Source organism: Plectropomus leopardus, chromosome 15 (assembly GCF_026936395.1).
Source record: "Plectropomus leopardus strain MGB_pleo_1.0 chromosome 15, ASM2693639v1, whole genome shotgun sequence".
NCBI lineage: Eukaryota > Metazoa > Chordata > Actinopteri > Perciformes > Serranidae > Plectropomus > Plectropomus leopardus.
The window spans coordinates 9,913,445-9,928,727 of NC_142190.1; the positions used below are offsets into that span (position 1 = coordinate 9,913,445).

Sequence of the window (15,283 nt, forward strand, 5' to 3'; positions counted from 1 at the left end):
GGTTTTTGTTGCTGTTGTTTATAGAGGGATGTATTTAAAATATTCATCATTTTTTAACTTCTTCAAGAGAGAGTGCAGGAGGACAAATGCAGTGAACTGGATTCAAAGTCTGTCAGATCAGAGGCTGATGAAAAACTGGGGGTGGTTTGTCCTACTTCCTGAAATATTGTTGTTTCCAAGGCCTGATTAATTGTGTTCCAGGACATAAACAAACCAAACATTCACCTATTAGATAAAAAACACATGTCCAAAATGTAAACAATCACTTCTTACATTTCAGTCTTTGGTGTGGGTTACATCATGGTCTTTTCATACGATGGTCTAAAGTATTCACATGTTATGATGCATTACTTTTCTAGGTGTTTTAATGAACATGTCACTTCCTCTCTTAAGTTTTCTTCCAAAAGACAAGGTCAAGCCAAGATTTACAGTATAAGTCATAATAAACACATTGCAACCCATTCGCAGCCAAATCTCCCCATAGAAATACTCGATTTTAGAAGGCCTTACTGAAGAGAGCCTTGGCTTGCAGCGGAAAGCACCGTGAGCATAGCACTCCATCAAAGGTGCTTTGTGAGTCAGGAAAACCCTGAGTTCATATTGAACATCCTCTTTATAGTCTTCATCAATAAGATGTTTGCTGCCAATTCTTACTGTTCTAAATGTTGAACAGACTCGCTGGGCAAAAGAATCGATTTCTGGTGCCAACATGCCATCTCTGCTTTAACTCAGGTTTTTCATATTGGTAGGCAACAGAACCTGACAACTTGATCAGGAGAGCTAGCCGGCTCAGAGCAAAATTAAGCAAAAAAGGCAACAGAAGTTTACTATACTGATAAATCAACTCATCTAAGGGGTTTGGGGTTTGCTGCTGTTAGTTTTTACTTTGGTCACGGACATGTCTTACGCCTACGGGAAGCTAACACGATGTAGAACTTCACAGGCTGTCACTGCTTAGTCAAGTAACATACAGATGGTTATGTAAAATATAGTATATATCAGGGTTTCTCAAACATTTATTTATTTCTGGTGACATGCCACGATTATGACATCTGCTGCCATGTACTGATTTTATATTTTTGGGGCTGGGCCACTCATGTGGAACACTATTGAAATATAGATACCCCCTGCTTTTCCATTGCACCTCTCAGAGCGCAGAGCATACTCTGGGCACAGACGGAGCAGCATAGCATCAGGCTCAGTGAAACTGAAACTTAACCGTTCATTTCACTGGATATAAAAGTTTGCTCCTCTCATCCATCAATCTCATCAGCTCTGACCAGAAAGGCATATCCAGACTGTGTTCGCGTACCCCCAAAACATCCAAATTTAGAGAGGGGGCAAAGAATGATAAAAAAAGGAAACACAAAAACAATAGATAGAGTCACTGTCAGCTACTGCCACACCTAGATTCCAATTATGTGGGAAACACTGGGTATCGATAGCTTTGACCATTGTTTTTTTCAGTTGTGCTCAATCTCAAAAAGAACTCCCTATAATGGAAACTGAAAACAGCACTGTCAGTCACAAGGTAAACAACAGATTGTCAGTTTGATAGGCCAATATTATCAGTCGGTAGACACTGCAGCAAAAATTGAGCCAGGTTCAATCAAGGTGTGGATGGCAGCGAGTTAACTGGAACAATGGTAGTAATAAAATGTGCTTTAATGTGTTCAGTGTTTGTCCCTAATGAAGAAACATCCTGTGTTATTTCATCTGAATAACAACTACTGAAAAACAAAATGACTCAGGGAGGTTTTAACGCCATTGCCATTTCTTTTTCATGCAAAAGAGAATCATATTGTGATACTAAACAGAATTAAGTGGTACTTCACGTCCTTCCAATCTATAATTTCTGCACAAGGGAGAGCCCCATTGTTCTTTAGCAGGTAAGATTTCCCCTCCGCATCACCCAACTAGGACACAAAGAAAATGAGATGGTGCGTTATTGTGCCGCAGTTGTCTGGCATTAGTGCAGAAAATATCAGTCAAGACAGGGTTACAATAGATGAGACAAAGGACGGGAACTGAGCACAGTGGGGAGAAGTGATCCAGTTCCATGCGAGACAGTGAAACAGCCTGAAGGGTCTCATCAGGAGCAAATTCACTGAAATGTAATACAAGCTGGAGTGTTATGTAAAATGAAAGATGGGAGAACCCAGATCACTCAAGCCTACTGCGTTGCGATGGCTGATGCATACCTGTATTGTATTCAGAAGGGCATTCATTTCCCCTCGGATGATTACAGCCGAACACCAGCTGTATTGTTTATTTGGTTGAAAGCACAAATGATATGCATTGATTCCTTATTCATTCATTGTTGAACTTGGCATTGTATCTATGAATGCCGGCAAAATGGGCCCAATTACAGCAAGCGATGCCTCCCTGTGACTCCAGAGCCGAGCAAGATGATGAAGGCCTCAAACTGGGAGGAAAAGAGCAATCAAAGGCCACTTGTTGTCTTTTGTAAATTCAAATACTGAAATTGAAAAACATTTCTTGCTGTGACTGACAATGGCTCACTTGGGACTACAGATTAGATTAGTCAACCCTACGCATGCATTATACGGCCTTCACATTTTCTTACTTTTACAAATGCTCCAGTGTCCTTGACATGACCACACACTACGGCTGAAATAATGTGTCAATTTATCAATGAGTTGAACCACCAACCAAGTACAAATACATTGCATATTTAATCATTGTTTTTAGTCACTTATGTTCAAGTATTTGTTGGTTCCATATCTGGCAAGTTGCTGCTTATTTGTGTATCATATCATTGCAAATTAATTCCCACTGGGTGTTCAGACTGTTGGTCAGATTCGCTTTGGTCTCTGCATTCGGTCTCTGATTACCAAATTAGTCAATACTGAAGGCATAATGTATACTTTCATCAGTACAACAGACTCACGTTACAGTCACAGTTAGTGCTGAGTATTGTTTAAAAAATTACGATACCAGTGCCAGTCCCCTTCAAGTGATACAGATGTCAATAGGGTACTTTATTGGTTACCTTTTTATTTACTTAGTTTGATAACCATTATGGAAATGGGAGCATCCAGTTTCATAAAATTCTACCAAAAATTCCTCACCACCAAAATTATTCTTACACAAATATATTTTGAAAGTGTTCCAGTTTTTAAAATACCTATTTAACTCAATGTCAATTACTTCAATCACTGCTCACTTTAAACTTAATAAGTCTTATGGTGATTGGCAGTGAGCAATATGGTCTGGGTACAAAAAGGATCAAATGCAGCAAACATCTGACTGGAGAAGTTTCAATAGTATTTATTTAGTATTAAGTACCGATACCCAGCCCTACTTACAAATAGTTTTTATTCAGTTATGATTTTCACTGCTCCCACTTAGCAATTATTATTGCCGTTAAGATAATCTCAGTGAAACTCAACTACCTCAAAAAGGAGAGGGATTATAACCATAAGGTGATGAGGGACTTTTAATGTAAAACATTTTTACTGGATGTACCTTAACCATGAACCAAAAACAGCACAGTGGAAATAATTAGCAAATTAAAACAGTATTTCTGTATGGCATGTCTGAATTGTATGGAGTTGGTGATATTAAAATGTGCATTATACTGACTACATCAAAATAACTGAACCGAAGAGTAGAAAAAATTAAGCCTGAAGGACCGTCTCTGCAACCTTGTTTAAATAAAGACTTGATTCTCTCTGCTGATGATGTAAATAAAGGCCAGTATTGAGAATTTATGGCATGGAGATTGTTAACAACAACTACACGAAAATTTAATCAAGCATGCATTCAGCCAGCGGCACTATGAGTGTGGGGAAAAATCCACAGGGGTTGAATTCTGTTAGGAAAGCAATGCATTTAAATGTGTCATTTTAAACCACGACTGTATTCATTTCAACCTTTCTTTTATCATTTCAAGCATTAATACCCAAACAGAAGCCATAATCATATTTATATTAGCATGGAAATGTGCTTGCTTGATCAAAACGTATTTTTAATCAACATCCAAAATTTTTACACTGTAAATGTACGTAGGCTAAACTCTTCAGATTTTTTTTTTTCTTCTGTTTTTTTTTTTTTTTTTGGCTTTTGATCAAATACGTGTGAGTGTGTGTGTGTGTGCGTGTGTGTGTGTGTGTGTGTGTTATCCCAGTTGTCAGTGTTTGGTCAGGATTGCTTCCATGTGTCAGAGGCGCGGGGCAGATCCACCTGCCTGAGGCTGCTCTCTGATGTTGCCAGGGCTCCTCCTTGAGCTTCACAATAAAAGGCCACCTTTTTTTTTCATTGTTTCTCCATGAGAGAGAATAAAAAAAACTCAAGTTGAGTGAAAAACACCTTTTACTTTTAGGCAGATCGTGGATTCTAGCTGATAACCTGGAGATGAAATTGGATCAACAGATGGTTTGCTGATTGAAAGGATCTGCAGTTTGCCTTTTTTAACCCCCCAGTGTCACATAATGAGACAATATTTAAGTTTTAAAAAGTTAGCTTACACAGCACTATTGTGTGGTTTTGACACTGACAGCAAAAACATTTTAATGGAAGAACCCTGTCGCTGCACAGGCCACTGTTTCTAAATAATGTCAAACCCCATGCAACACTCTGCTCTGCAGTGTGCCGAAAGCACAACATCAGTTGTCCCCAGGTCATGATAGAAGCACAAGAGGAAGGATCAGATGGTGTCCATTATAACAAAGACCTGCACTCTGGTCATTAAAATCCAAGCCCAAACCCCAGAGGACAATGTTGGAAGATAATGTCTTTGCAAACCACAGATAAGTTACATTTGTACATTACACAGATAGGCTTTTAAATGATTTTAAAGTGAAAATGAGCTGATTTGGGATGGCTGATCACTGGGACGCAGTGAACGCCATGTTACTTCATTACAGACGACTGTTTGGGACCAACATCCTAAGTGGTTGTTTTTGGCAAGTCATCGCTGCATTTTAAGCAGCATTTTAGCCAACAAATGTGGGTGCTTTGAAGCAACCTGTTATTGTATTTCCACTGGGCATAATGACACGCAAAGTGAATGTTTTTTATCAAGACATCGCTGCATTTCTTGTTGAGATAGTGCCAAGAAAGGTCATTGTTTTTCTACTGAGAAATCATGCACTTCCAGCTGGGATTGTGTTAAGCACAGCGTTGTCGAAACCTAAAGAAATGTAAAGTTCCATGTATCCTCTGCATAATAAAATACAAATGTAACATATCCATGGTTTACAGGTATATAAAATGCCAACATTTCCTCTGGCGGTTGGGTTAAAATTCATACCAAATCTGGCCTGAAGTTGTGATGGTTAAAGCTTCACATCAAACTAATTGACCAAAACAAATTTGATTTCCAAACCTGAGACAAAATTTCCAACCCTGAAACAACAAGCTTTGGGATAAATTTAGTTTTTTCAGCCAAATTGGAAGATAAAAGGAAAATGCCATTGAACTAAGCAAAAAGTGAAGATGTCAGCATTACAGGCCAGCAGAGAGTCACCAGAGAAGACATCAAGCGTCTGACGATATCTGAATTTCATTCATTTAACCTGAGCACGTACAACTGCTTAAACAGCAGAGAGTAAGCTCTTGCTGTAAGCATGCTAGACTGTCTCGGTCTTGACTTCGCTTTTTTCATGCCCAGTCATGTGTTTTTATATGCATGACGTAGCGTAGCACAGCCAATCACTGTATGTCTCTGACAGTGACAGTTGAGCCGTGGCGATGCTGTAACACAGACGGACAGCAGAGAAAAGCAGCGAGTGATGACTAAGAAACATTTTGTTCCAAAAAAGAAAAGTCAATCCTGCTCAAAGCTGACAGCTGCGCTGACTTTATTTAGTAAAGGTTCAAAATATTACCAGGCTCATTTCTCACTGAAAGAGAGAAGTGACGGCAGAAGGAAGAGAGTGTCAGAAGGAGGAAGTGCTGAAGTCCTTTATGCATTTAGCAAAAACTGACACTAAAACTGGAGACTGGTCTCACTTTTGATCTATAATCTTGTCAGACCAGGACCACACAGGTGCCTTTCTGTCGAGTTGACCTTGGTCACCAACATGTCAAAGACTTATATTTTTTTTGAAAATACTGATTGATGAACTATCAACTATCAGTTGTTTGTTGTCACACTGAGTTTCCATCTTTAGTCTGACATTGTGTCCACTTTAACTAATTTATGTGAAAGAGGGAGATTCCATTTTCTTAACCAATCATGAGAGACCCAAATATCCACCTAATATGTCCACTGTGGGTCTGCACCATTAGTATGCCGGCATATGCCTGAAGTGTGCCAAGTCAGCAGGGTCTGTGCTTTATTTGACAGTTATCAGAGCCAACAGATACACTGGATCCAGGGCTAAATTTCAGCAGCAACTGCAGCATTTGCTTCACAACAACCACATGATGCGTCATTACGTACACCTGTGTTGTCGGAGTTATGAATTTGGATCAGAGTGAAGTTAAACAAACTATGATTTCAGGTGATATTGAGAAGACATTTGAACAGACTCAGTAGGAGCATCTATCGTGTCGATAGCACCCTTTTTTGTTATCCCTTAGTTCTAGCACACCGCTTGACAGCTTGACACACGTTGGTCCCACCAATAACCCTTATTGGTTAATCGTTTGTTCCCCATTGGCTGTTTTATATTTTAACGGGAGACCACTATTTCATGCCACGATTTCAGACAAGAATCATTTTACTCGAACTCAATGGAGTGGGTGGATTCAAAGGTCTTGACCAAAACAACTAGATCTGCTAACACAGTAACAAACATGGCATACATACATCAAACAGTTTCTCTAAAAAGCTAAATCTAGCTATAAAAAAGTGCTTCATTTGAGAAAAATAATGCAGGTGAAAAATATCACTTAAAAAGAGTGATTTTGCAAAGTTGGGAGCCTCACAAGGGGCTGATTAAAAACAAGAATGCTCAATAACGAGATAGCGGAGGCTGAGTTATTCTGACTTTTAGCCTGCAGTATGGGTCAAGCTCCAAAAAACTGCTGACGTCTTAAAACTCCAAGCCCCAGTTTGTAACAGGCTTTTTTATTATAAATCTGTCCGAGCCCGAGCTGAGAAAACCCTGAAGACATCATCAGGGATACTTTCTCAAACTTGACAAAGCTCCTCCAGAGTCACAAAAGACATTGAACAACTGTTTTCACAGTCTGTCTGCGTAGCATAACAAGTAAACACATCTTGATGTATATAATCACAGCAGTGCTCCTTCAAATTTTAACTGGCTGAGTGAATTTTTTTGCATGTAAAGTACAGCATGACATGAAGTGAAAAAGCGCTGTATACACGACACGTTTACTTTAATCCCCAAATAAATGTATCACAGCCTGCCTTAGCGCCTTAGACTCTCATTCTCTGTCGTTCTTACTCTTTAAGCAATTTGCTGATTTTTTAAAAACTGCATTTGTTTTTAGCACACGCTTGCTAGAGGCCTCAGCCGGACAAGACTCCTACAAGTGATGTTTGGAAAATATTTGCATTCACCTCAGTAGCCTTTTGTACATCAACATTATGTAAATATGATCATAAATATTCAAACGTCAGTTGAATTTGACTCATTTCGCTTCTTTCACAGCCAGATTGTCGAAACTGTACAGCGCAGTCTAATTCGATACCGAGGCCAATAGGCTGCTTTCAGAATGGCAGATTGCTGCCCACGCCCACCCCCTCAGCCCCCCCACCCCCCTGCAAAACCCTCAAGAGATTTGGAATCGGAGGGTGCTTACTTGACATCCCATCAGTCGACGGCTCACTAACAAGTAGGCCATAAACCTTTTTTCTCTCTTTGATTACACTAAGTGCACAGGGGCCAGATGCGACCCAGCCCAGTCATCTGTTGGCTTGCCAGCCGAGTCACCGTAGACTGGCTGGGGCAGGAGGAGGAGGAGGAGGAGGGGTCACTCGGGGTCCCCTCCCTTCAGGAATAAAGCCATTGTTCTTCATTACAGCTGGAGAGGCTGCTGGGGGGCACAGAGGGAGAACAAGTCCATTTCCACACCTGTTTTCCATCACCAGGGCTCCTACTGGCTTGACTCAGAGCCAAGCCACGCAGTACGAGGATACGGCTGAGTCTGATACAGGCTTTCTTTGGAAGGAAAGTTGCCTGTAGGCAATGTTTACTGCCAGTTCACAGTGAAAACAAAAACGGCAATTTTCACGTCTAAAGTTTGTATAAGGAAAGAAAAAAAGTATTATTATTATTATTATTATTATTATTAATATTACTATTATTTAATTGTTTTTGTCAGGGCAAAAAAAAACAGCATTTAGATTGTTACAGAACAAGAAAACAATGAAACTCTGCAGCCATATCAGCACCAATAAAGCTCTTCAGTGGCCGTAGTGTGTGTGGTATTAACAAATTCTCAACTGTGTTTCACATCCTATAGATTGTTGCGATGGCATGCACTTTGGCACAACGGCCGTCATCTGTTATGAGAAAACTTGTTCACAGTATGGAGATTCTTCGCAATAAGTGAAGGAGGTGAGAGAAATACAGTGTGGTATGTGATAGATCAGGGTGTCCCATTTAAGGCCAAGTGTCTTAAAATGTGTCCATAATAGTGCAAATAAAACACTTGAATTCTGGTATAGGAACTGAAACAATCATTTTCTCAGTACCTTATATTGAATATAGACATTTTTTTCATCTACGTCTTCGTTTCACAGAAGTAACTGTGCAAGCAATACACATGGCTTAAGAGGAAATATTAATTTAAAATGGAAATAAAGATGTTTTTATCAAAGGATGAGAAAACTACATTATGTATGTTAAATTCATTAACAAAGTATGGATGGCTTTGTGTGCGGTGACTTGCTGGAAAACTATAATTCCCCTAAAACAATGCCGGTACGCCAGCACCTACCAGTAATTTTCTAAATTTTCAACAAATCAAAGACCACAACAGGCTTAAGGGTGGCAGGGGACAAGTTGGCAGTATGGATGGAGATCAAATCTTAAATGAGCTGATGGAAGGGAGGATGTAAACAATCACATCGGAGATCTGTTGTGTATTCAAGGCAAACAAATGCAAACTGCAGCCTAAACTCTGACTACAGGAGTAAAAACTATTTTCAGGAGCACAAAAGATTTTTAGAAGATCTCAAATGACTTTTCTCTATTTAAGTTTAAAATCCCTCAATCATCGCAAGGAGGCAGTTGATGCGCCCTTCAGTTTAAATATTTCAGTCATCATAAGTAATAAAACAAAAGAGTGAACTCAGGCCAATAACAAAAATGTAAAATACTCTTTTTGCTAAGATGTAAAGTATGCTCTATGCAAGCAACAAATGGGTGACAATGCAAGAAGAAAGTAGATGGATTAACTTAAAAATAAATGTGTTGCACTGCAAAAAAAAAGTTACAAAAGAATCTATTTACTCCTGTCTATTGTCCAAAGTATGATTATTTGCAAACTGAAAACATGCAACCTTAACTTTAAAGATGTCCATCAGTATGTTCGACTTTCATGCAATGCTTAAATCTACACAATAGACAGAATCGAAGGCCTTCTCCACTGCAACTTCATGAAACATAGATGAGAAGCATCATTGGCATCCAAGATCAAACACGTAGAAACCATGTAGTCTGAGAAAAAAAACTCAGGTAATCTTTGGGCCATCTGTTACCATTCCTACATTCAATTACCTGTCATGTTAAAGTCATGTCAGCATACATGCTTTCAACACAAACAAGTCCTGCTCTCACCTGCTCTGTGGCACCATTACGTAATATCACAGAACTGAAAGCAGAAATGCTTCTCACTAAAACTGATGGATTGCCTAAGCAAGTTTTCAAGTCTCAGCAAGCTTGTGGTCAGAGCATGCTGCGTTGGCACTCTTTAAAACACCTGTAAAGCACCGTGCCCCTGGTGCTCCAAGCGTATAATGTGCATTAAAATCAGACTTGCTAAATATTTCTGAGCAGAACCATAAAGGGCTGCATAAAGACGAATATAATGACAGGCATTTTAATAATAATAATTACAAAACGATGCAAGATATACCTGCATGAAACTTTAGTTACAAGTTACATCAGTTAATGTTGGAATCTTTGTGCTTATTCTTCCACCTTTACTAACAAAATGCATGTTCTGAACAGAAATGTGCCCTCTATAAATAGAACTTAAAATGTACAAATCTATAAATGAAACTTTCATTAAAGACACTGAATCTAGGCAGAGAATCTAAATGCAAAATGTCAACCGTTTCTAACTCTAATTATTTGTAGAAGCCAAACTGCAATCACACTATTATAAGATTGTGTGCAGACTTAATTAAGATACAGGAATATACACATTTTATTACATTCCTGTGTGCTTATATTTTAGGGATAATGTATTTTCAGTGCTCTAATTACTGCAAACAATAATTAGATTTTAGATTTCTTTGTTGTCTAAAAATAAAGCGGTGGTCATCTCAGTGCTCAGCTGGAGCCCTTTATCTTTGAATAAAGAACAACATCACCAAAGTCAATTTCTATTTATTTGAATATACCACTATTTGTGTGAAATATGAGCACCATTTGAGACTCAAGCCTGGTAAATTTCTTCCTCCTGTCAGCTGAAATGATTTGTATAGTCTGATGGTATAGACCAATGACTGACAAATCAAAACACATCACTTAGTTGCTTATTTTCAAAGGATGAACTGCACTGTATCCACTCAGCCATCTGAAACAAGAGCCACGGCAGCCTAACGCAGTGAACTGTGAATGCTTTCTCATAAATCCATTTCATTTGGAGCACTTGTGTGATTTGATGACTGGATGAGGTGAGCCTGTGTGCCAAAATGGAACTTATAGTTGGGGGTGAAATTAATTAATGCAGCTCTCTCTCTGACTGCACTGCAATTCTTACCCTCTTAGCACCAACTTCCATTTATTGAGTGAGAAGAAAAAAAAATCTACTAATGCTTAGCACAATGAGAGCCTACAGTGTGCGCCGGAGGTAAATAATTGATATGCTCTGTGCAAGCGTGGCCTGAGCTTTGTTTGAAATCAGTGGAGCCGTTTCCATGAAGGTACACCAGCACTACCCACTGTCCAAAGATCAACAGAACCTTAGTTTCATGCGCTTTACAGGACTGTTTAACTGATTTAAATGGGGGGAAACATAATCAGCGCGCGTCCATTTTAATGGCTAAAACGTTGTAATGGATTAAGCCTGGTGGATAATCCAAGATGTGACAAACGGCGACATCTGCCTCCCTGTCATGCTCACCATTAGATGCTCCGACTCAGCATAAAAGGGTTTACATTCTTACGTGGAGCAGCTTTGCACCGAATAACTTTTGTAATCATTCATGAGAGAAGTGACTCGACGTAATATAGCAAACAGGAGGATAAAAGAGAACAGAAACAGTGCTGAAATTCAGCATAAATCCATACTTTAACCAGTTATATAATTGTGTTTCTAGTTTGTACCAGCATGCGCGTGCTGCGAGGGGGGTGCGTTGCCCAGACTACTATGATTTCACAACATCTTCATCGTATCAATGCGCAAAGATAAATAACCCCAAACCCAATGTGCATCCCTGAGTGGGCTAGTTCACGACTTAACACACAGCCCATAAAACGCTGACTAAATACTGACATGCAAAAAAAGCACTTTATCCCATCTTAGTGTTGTAAATAAACGTGTGTGCCTGCTCCGCAGCCCGCCAACTCGCAATTATCACTCACAACAACATCGCCAATCGTTCAAAAAGCCAAAAGCGTTTAAAATTCATGTCGCAGTTTTCCCCCTCGCGAGCTTTATTTGTAGCATTTCTCTTCTTAAAAGCGTCTGACTCACTACACCCGCACGAAGCTTTGATGTTTCCATGCATAATGCTACGGCGAATTCAGTCCCGATATCACCAAAACACAGCCCGGAACCTCATTGGAAACTCAGGCAATTTAATGTTTTCTTACTTGCCAGCGATAGTACGTGCGTATTAGGAGGTAATTTAAGACATAATGTGGATCACACTTAGGTGTTTTTCACTTCGGCATATATTCAAAACACCAAGCACCACATGGTTCAGTGAAATTAGAACTTTTATAACAGGTTCTCCCGCCGTTGTGATAGTATTCCCACCGAAATCCAGCGGGGTGGCCGATTGTCAATGAATTCTTTAACTGCGATTTAATGGAAAACAGCCACAGATTCAGGATCTGTCTTTAAGCCGAATTCATCAGAAAGGTTCATTATTGTCGATAAGTCTTGAGTGAAGTTCTAATTTTTGTGAATTTTCGACTGAGTGGCGTCTATTTAAATCAAGAGAGCTGTGAATAGAGTTTGCTGTGGCGTTTCCTCAAACTGCACGTTGGCAGGGCTGCTGCATATTCCACTTTAACGCACCGCTGTTTTCTGTGATTTACAGCAGCCCGGGCTCCCTTCTCAACAATATGCCACAAAAGTAACCAAGCCAGCGAACTGACCAAACAAACAGCCATCTAAGCATGCCAAATGTATCTCTCGGCGCCTCCCGAGCCACAAAAGACCACGCTAATTCTTTTTTTCACAACAGAATTGGCTACATTTAAGAGTTGCCAGCTGTGTAGCGGCAAAGCCATTTATAATGGTGAGCTGACCAAAGTGATGTATTCCTCGGCAGCGTATCTGTAACGCCTGTTTTTGGACATGGCAGACACATAAATCTGCTCATTCAGGTCCGTATTTCAACTTTACGGACAGTTAGGTTTTTCTCACTTGCTCAACAACATCATACATCCAAATGCTCTGCCGCGCACGTTCAAAAATTGCCAAGCACGCTGATAAAATTACACTCCTTCATTTGCATCCATGGAAATCTGAAAGGAAAGTGTGTACTCCGTTTAGGTATAAAAGGAAAAAGTCCTACCTTTAAGAAGAGCCGCTTGAAACACGAATAAAAAGAGAATAGTCGCGAGAGAGCCGCTGCCAGTGTTCGCCATGTTGGACACCTGCTTCAGTATGGCAGAGAGAGGCAGCTTCACCTATAGCTACGACGGGACTCAGCTAATGAGATGCGAGGACGGGAGGGAGGGTACTATACTCTTTACCATATTCATTTAATTCGCAGTTTTGATGAATCGTGTTACTTGTAATGAATGTGTCTGATAGTCCACAACTCTTTGCATTTATTTAAAATGAAAAAAAAAGGGCGGAAAACTCAGCAATGTTCTCGGTGCTTTTAACGTGTTGTGCTGCAGAAGTGGTGAGCAGGGAGCTGTGTGTTTGTGTGCTGTTATTGGATGGGTCCTATCCTCACATTAGTGGTCTTTTCACTGCCTCCCTTAAACTGAACAGTTTACCAAAAGTTTCGGTTTTTTTTAAATGGTAGTTTTGGTATTTCAACTACCTGGACTAATTCAACCTTTTGTAGTGGGCATTTTAGACAGGCAGGGCTGGTTGCAATATTTTTGAGGCCCCAGGGACCATACCATTTTCCTGACCAGGCCCAGAGGAAAAATTTACTGCTGAAAAATTGCTCCTCTTAAACTTAAACTTAGTTTTTTTCATTTCAGCCTCATTTATCTTCATTTTTATTTTTAGCCTCTTATGTTCTCCATGTTCTGTTTTTGCCACCTGCTTTTGCCTTGTCTCAAATTGACTTTTTTTTTAATTAAGGCTGCTGAAACTGTACACAGTAAAATGTGGAACAACTGAATCCTATATTTAACAATCAAATGGCAACAAAGTTTCTGTAGGTTTCAAGAGGTTAAGATTGTTGTAGATCATTATGAGCTATTTGCTATCTCATGTCCTTACTGGCAACCAAAGTTTTTTTGTTTGTTTGTTTGTTTTTCAAGTAAAGCTTTTTTTTTTTTTTAAATGTATTTATTTATTTATTGTAAAAATATTTTTCAAATCAATCGCTCAGCCCCAAATGTAGTGTTAATTTGACCAAGTGGGCTGCAGAATTCTCTCACTTAATCTTAAATTCACAGTTTCAGGTGAAAATTACTCGACCTGTTCACAAAATGCCCGTAAATCAATGTTTTTGTCTGAAGCTCCCCAATACACTGATAACAATAATCCCACTAATAAGAGACTAGATACTGTCTAAGATTTTGATTATCGCCGTATCACCCAAAATAAGTTACAGCTAAGATGTGCAGCAGAATTATGATTCAATACCTATCTTTAAGTGAGTTTTAATATACCTTTTTGATAACATACCTTGGAAAGACACACCCTCCATCTTTAGAGTTTCATGAAGTTTGAAATCATGGTCTTAATAGTCTCAGGATTTTGTCTTTTTCCTGGAAGTTTTTTTATGTGTTTTCTGCTGCTGTGTTTCTGCGTGCCTTCAGAGGCTGGGCGTGGCTTCCTGGTGCTGGAGCTCTGCAGGCACACCTGTTGCTCATTCAACTGCGGCTTTACAATCCTTCATAGTGATACTTTTGGCTCGTCCCCAATTTTGTTTTCAGTGAATATTCTTCCAGTGTGATTCTTGGGGACCAGTGTGTCTTTTGGGGAACTGGAGTGCCTGTCAGCCAGGTGAGAACTGGTCTGTTGCTGGTCTTATTCACTCTCTGAAAGAAAATAATGTTAGTGCTATTTCTTACTCAGTTGTTTGTTCTACAAAACCACACATTGTAATGACAAACTCTGTTTTTTCCCTTTTGGATTTATGTATATCCAAAACATTATGGTTGTTAAAACACAATGCAAAACCTAGCATCTGAAAGATACAGGTTCTTAAAAGTTAACGTTATGGGTCATTAATTTCCCATAGTGGAAAAATGCCTTCAGCCTGTTGTTTTTATGTCATGCAGAAATATGTATTATGAAGCATAATGGAGTTCCCAAACTGTGATGATGACTTTGTAATCCTCTCACTTATGTTGAGAAAAATAAAGCTGGGTAAAAAATATTGGCCACCTTTAAGTCTGAGACACAAAGAGTTTGTCAAGCTGATAGAGGACGACAAGTATCCAGATTGTTTTAAGATACAGGATGTCAGTGGGTCATTTTCAAATAGCTAAAAATACTACAGCCACACATCAAAAAGTAGAAGGCCAATTATGGCAGGTAAGGTTATGCAAACAGACACACAGGCACCGTACAGGTACACAGTCATTTTCCAATGTAACTGAGAAGCTGAAATAATCAGTTGCAGTTTTGTTTTAACTAATAACATGCCTGATTATCTAATTAAATACTATTTAGTGTCTGATTTTCTTTTGATTTGACAAAGATACACATATCAGGGTGGCTAAGATCCAGCAGCTTGCAAGAAATCCCCCCACATACCTAAACTGAATTCATTTTTTCACTTCAAGTCTGTTTATAGATACTGTGC

General features: G+C 39.3%; 1 protein-coding gene across 5 annotated transcripts in view; it reads right to left on the reverse strand.

Annotated features, from left to right (window-relative positions):
• The window catches only part of cadm1a (cell adhesion molecule 1a), a 444,596-nt gene extending 431,540 nt beyond the window's left edge, over nt 1-13,056 (reverse strand). For 2 of the 5 annotated variants that reach the window (XM_042499348.2, XM_042499346.2), the window contains exon 1: nt 12,857-13,005. In XM_042499348.2, the coding sequence (XP_042355282.1) occupies nt 12,857-12,929 (73 nt within the window). In that variant the 5' untranslated portion in view covers nt 12,930-13,005. Of the gene's footprint in view, nt 1-12,856 lie in introns of all 5 variants that reach the window. The other 3 variants (XM_042499347.2, XM_088088619.1, XM_042499349.2) reach the window with 3 other exon arrangements.
• Nucleotides 13,057-15,283: the final 2,227 nt, after the last annotated feature.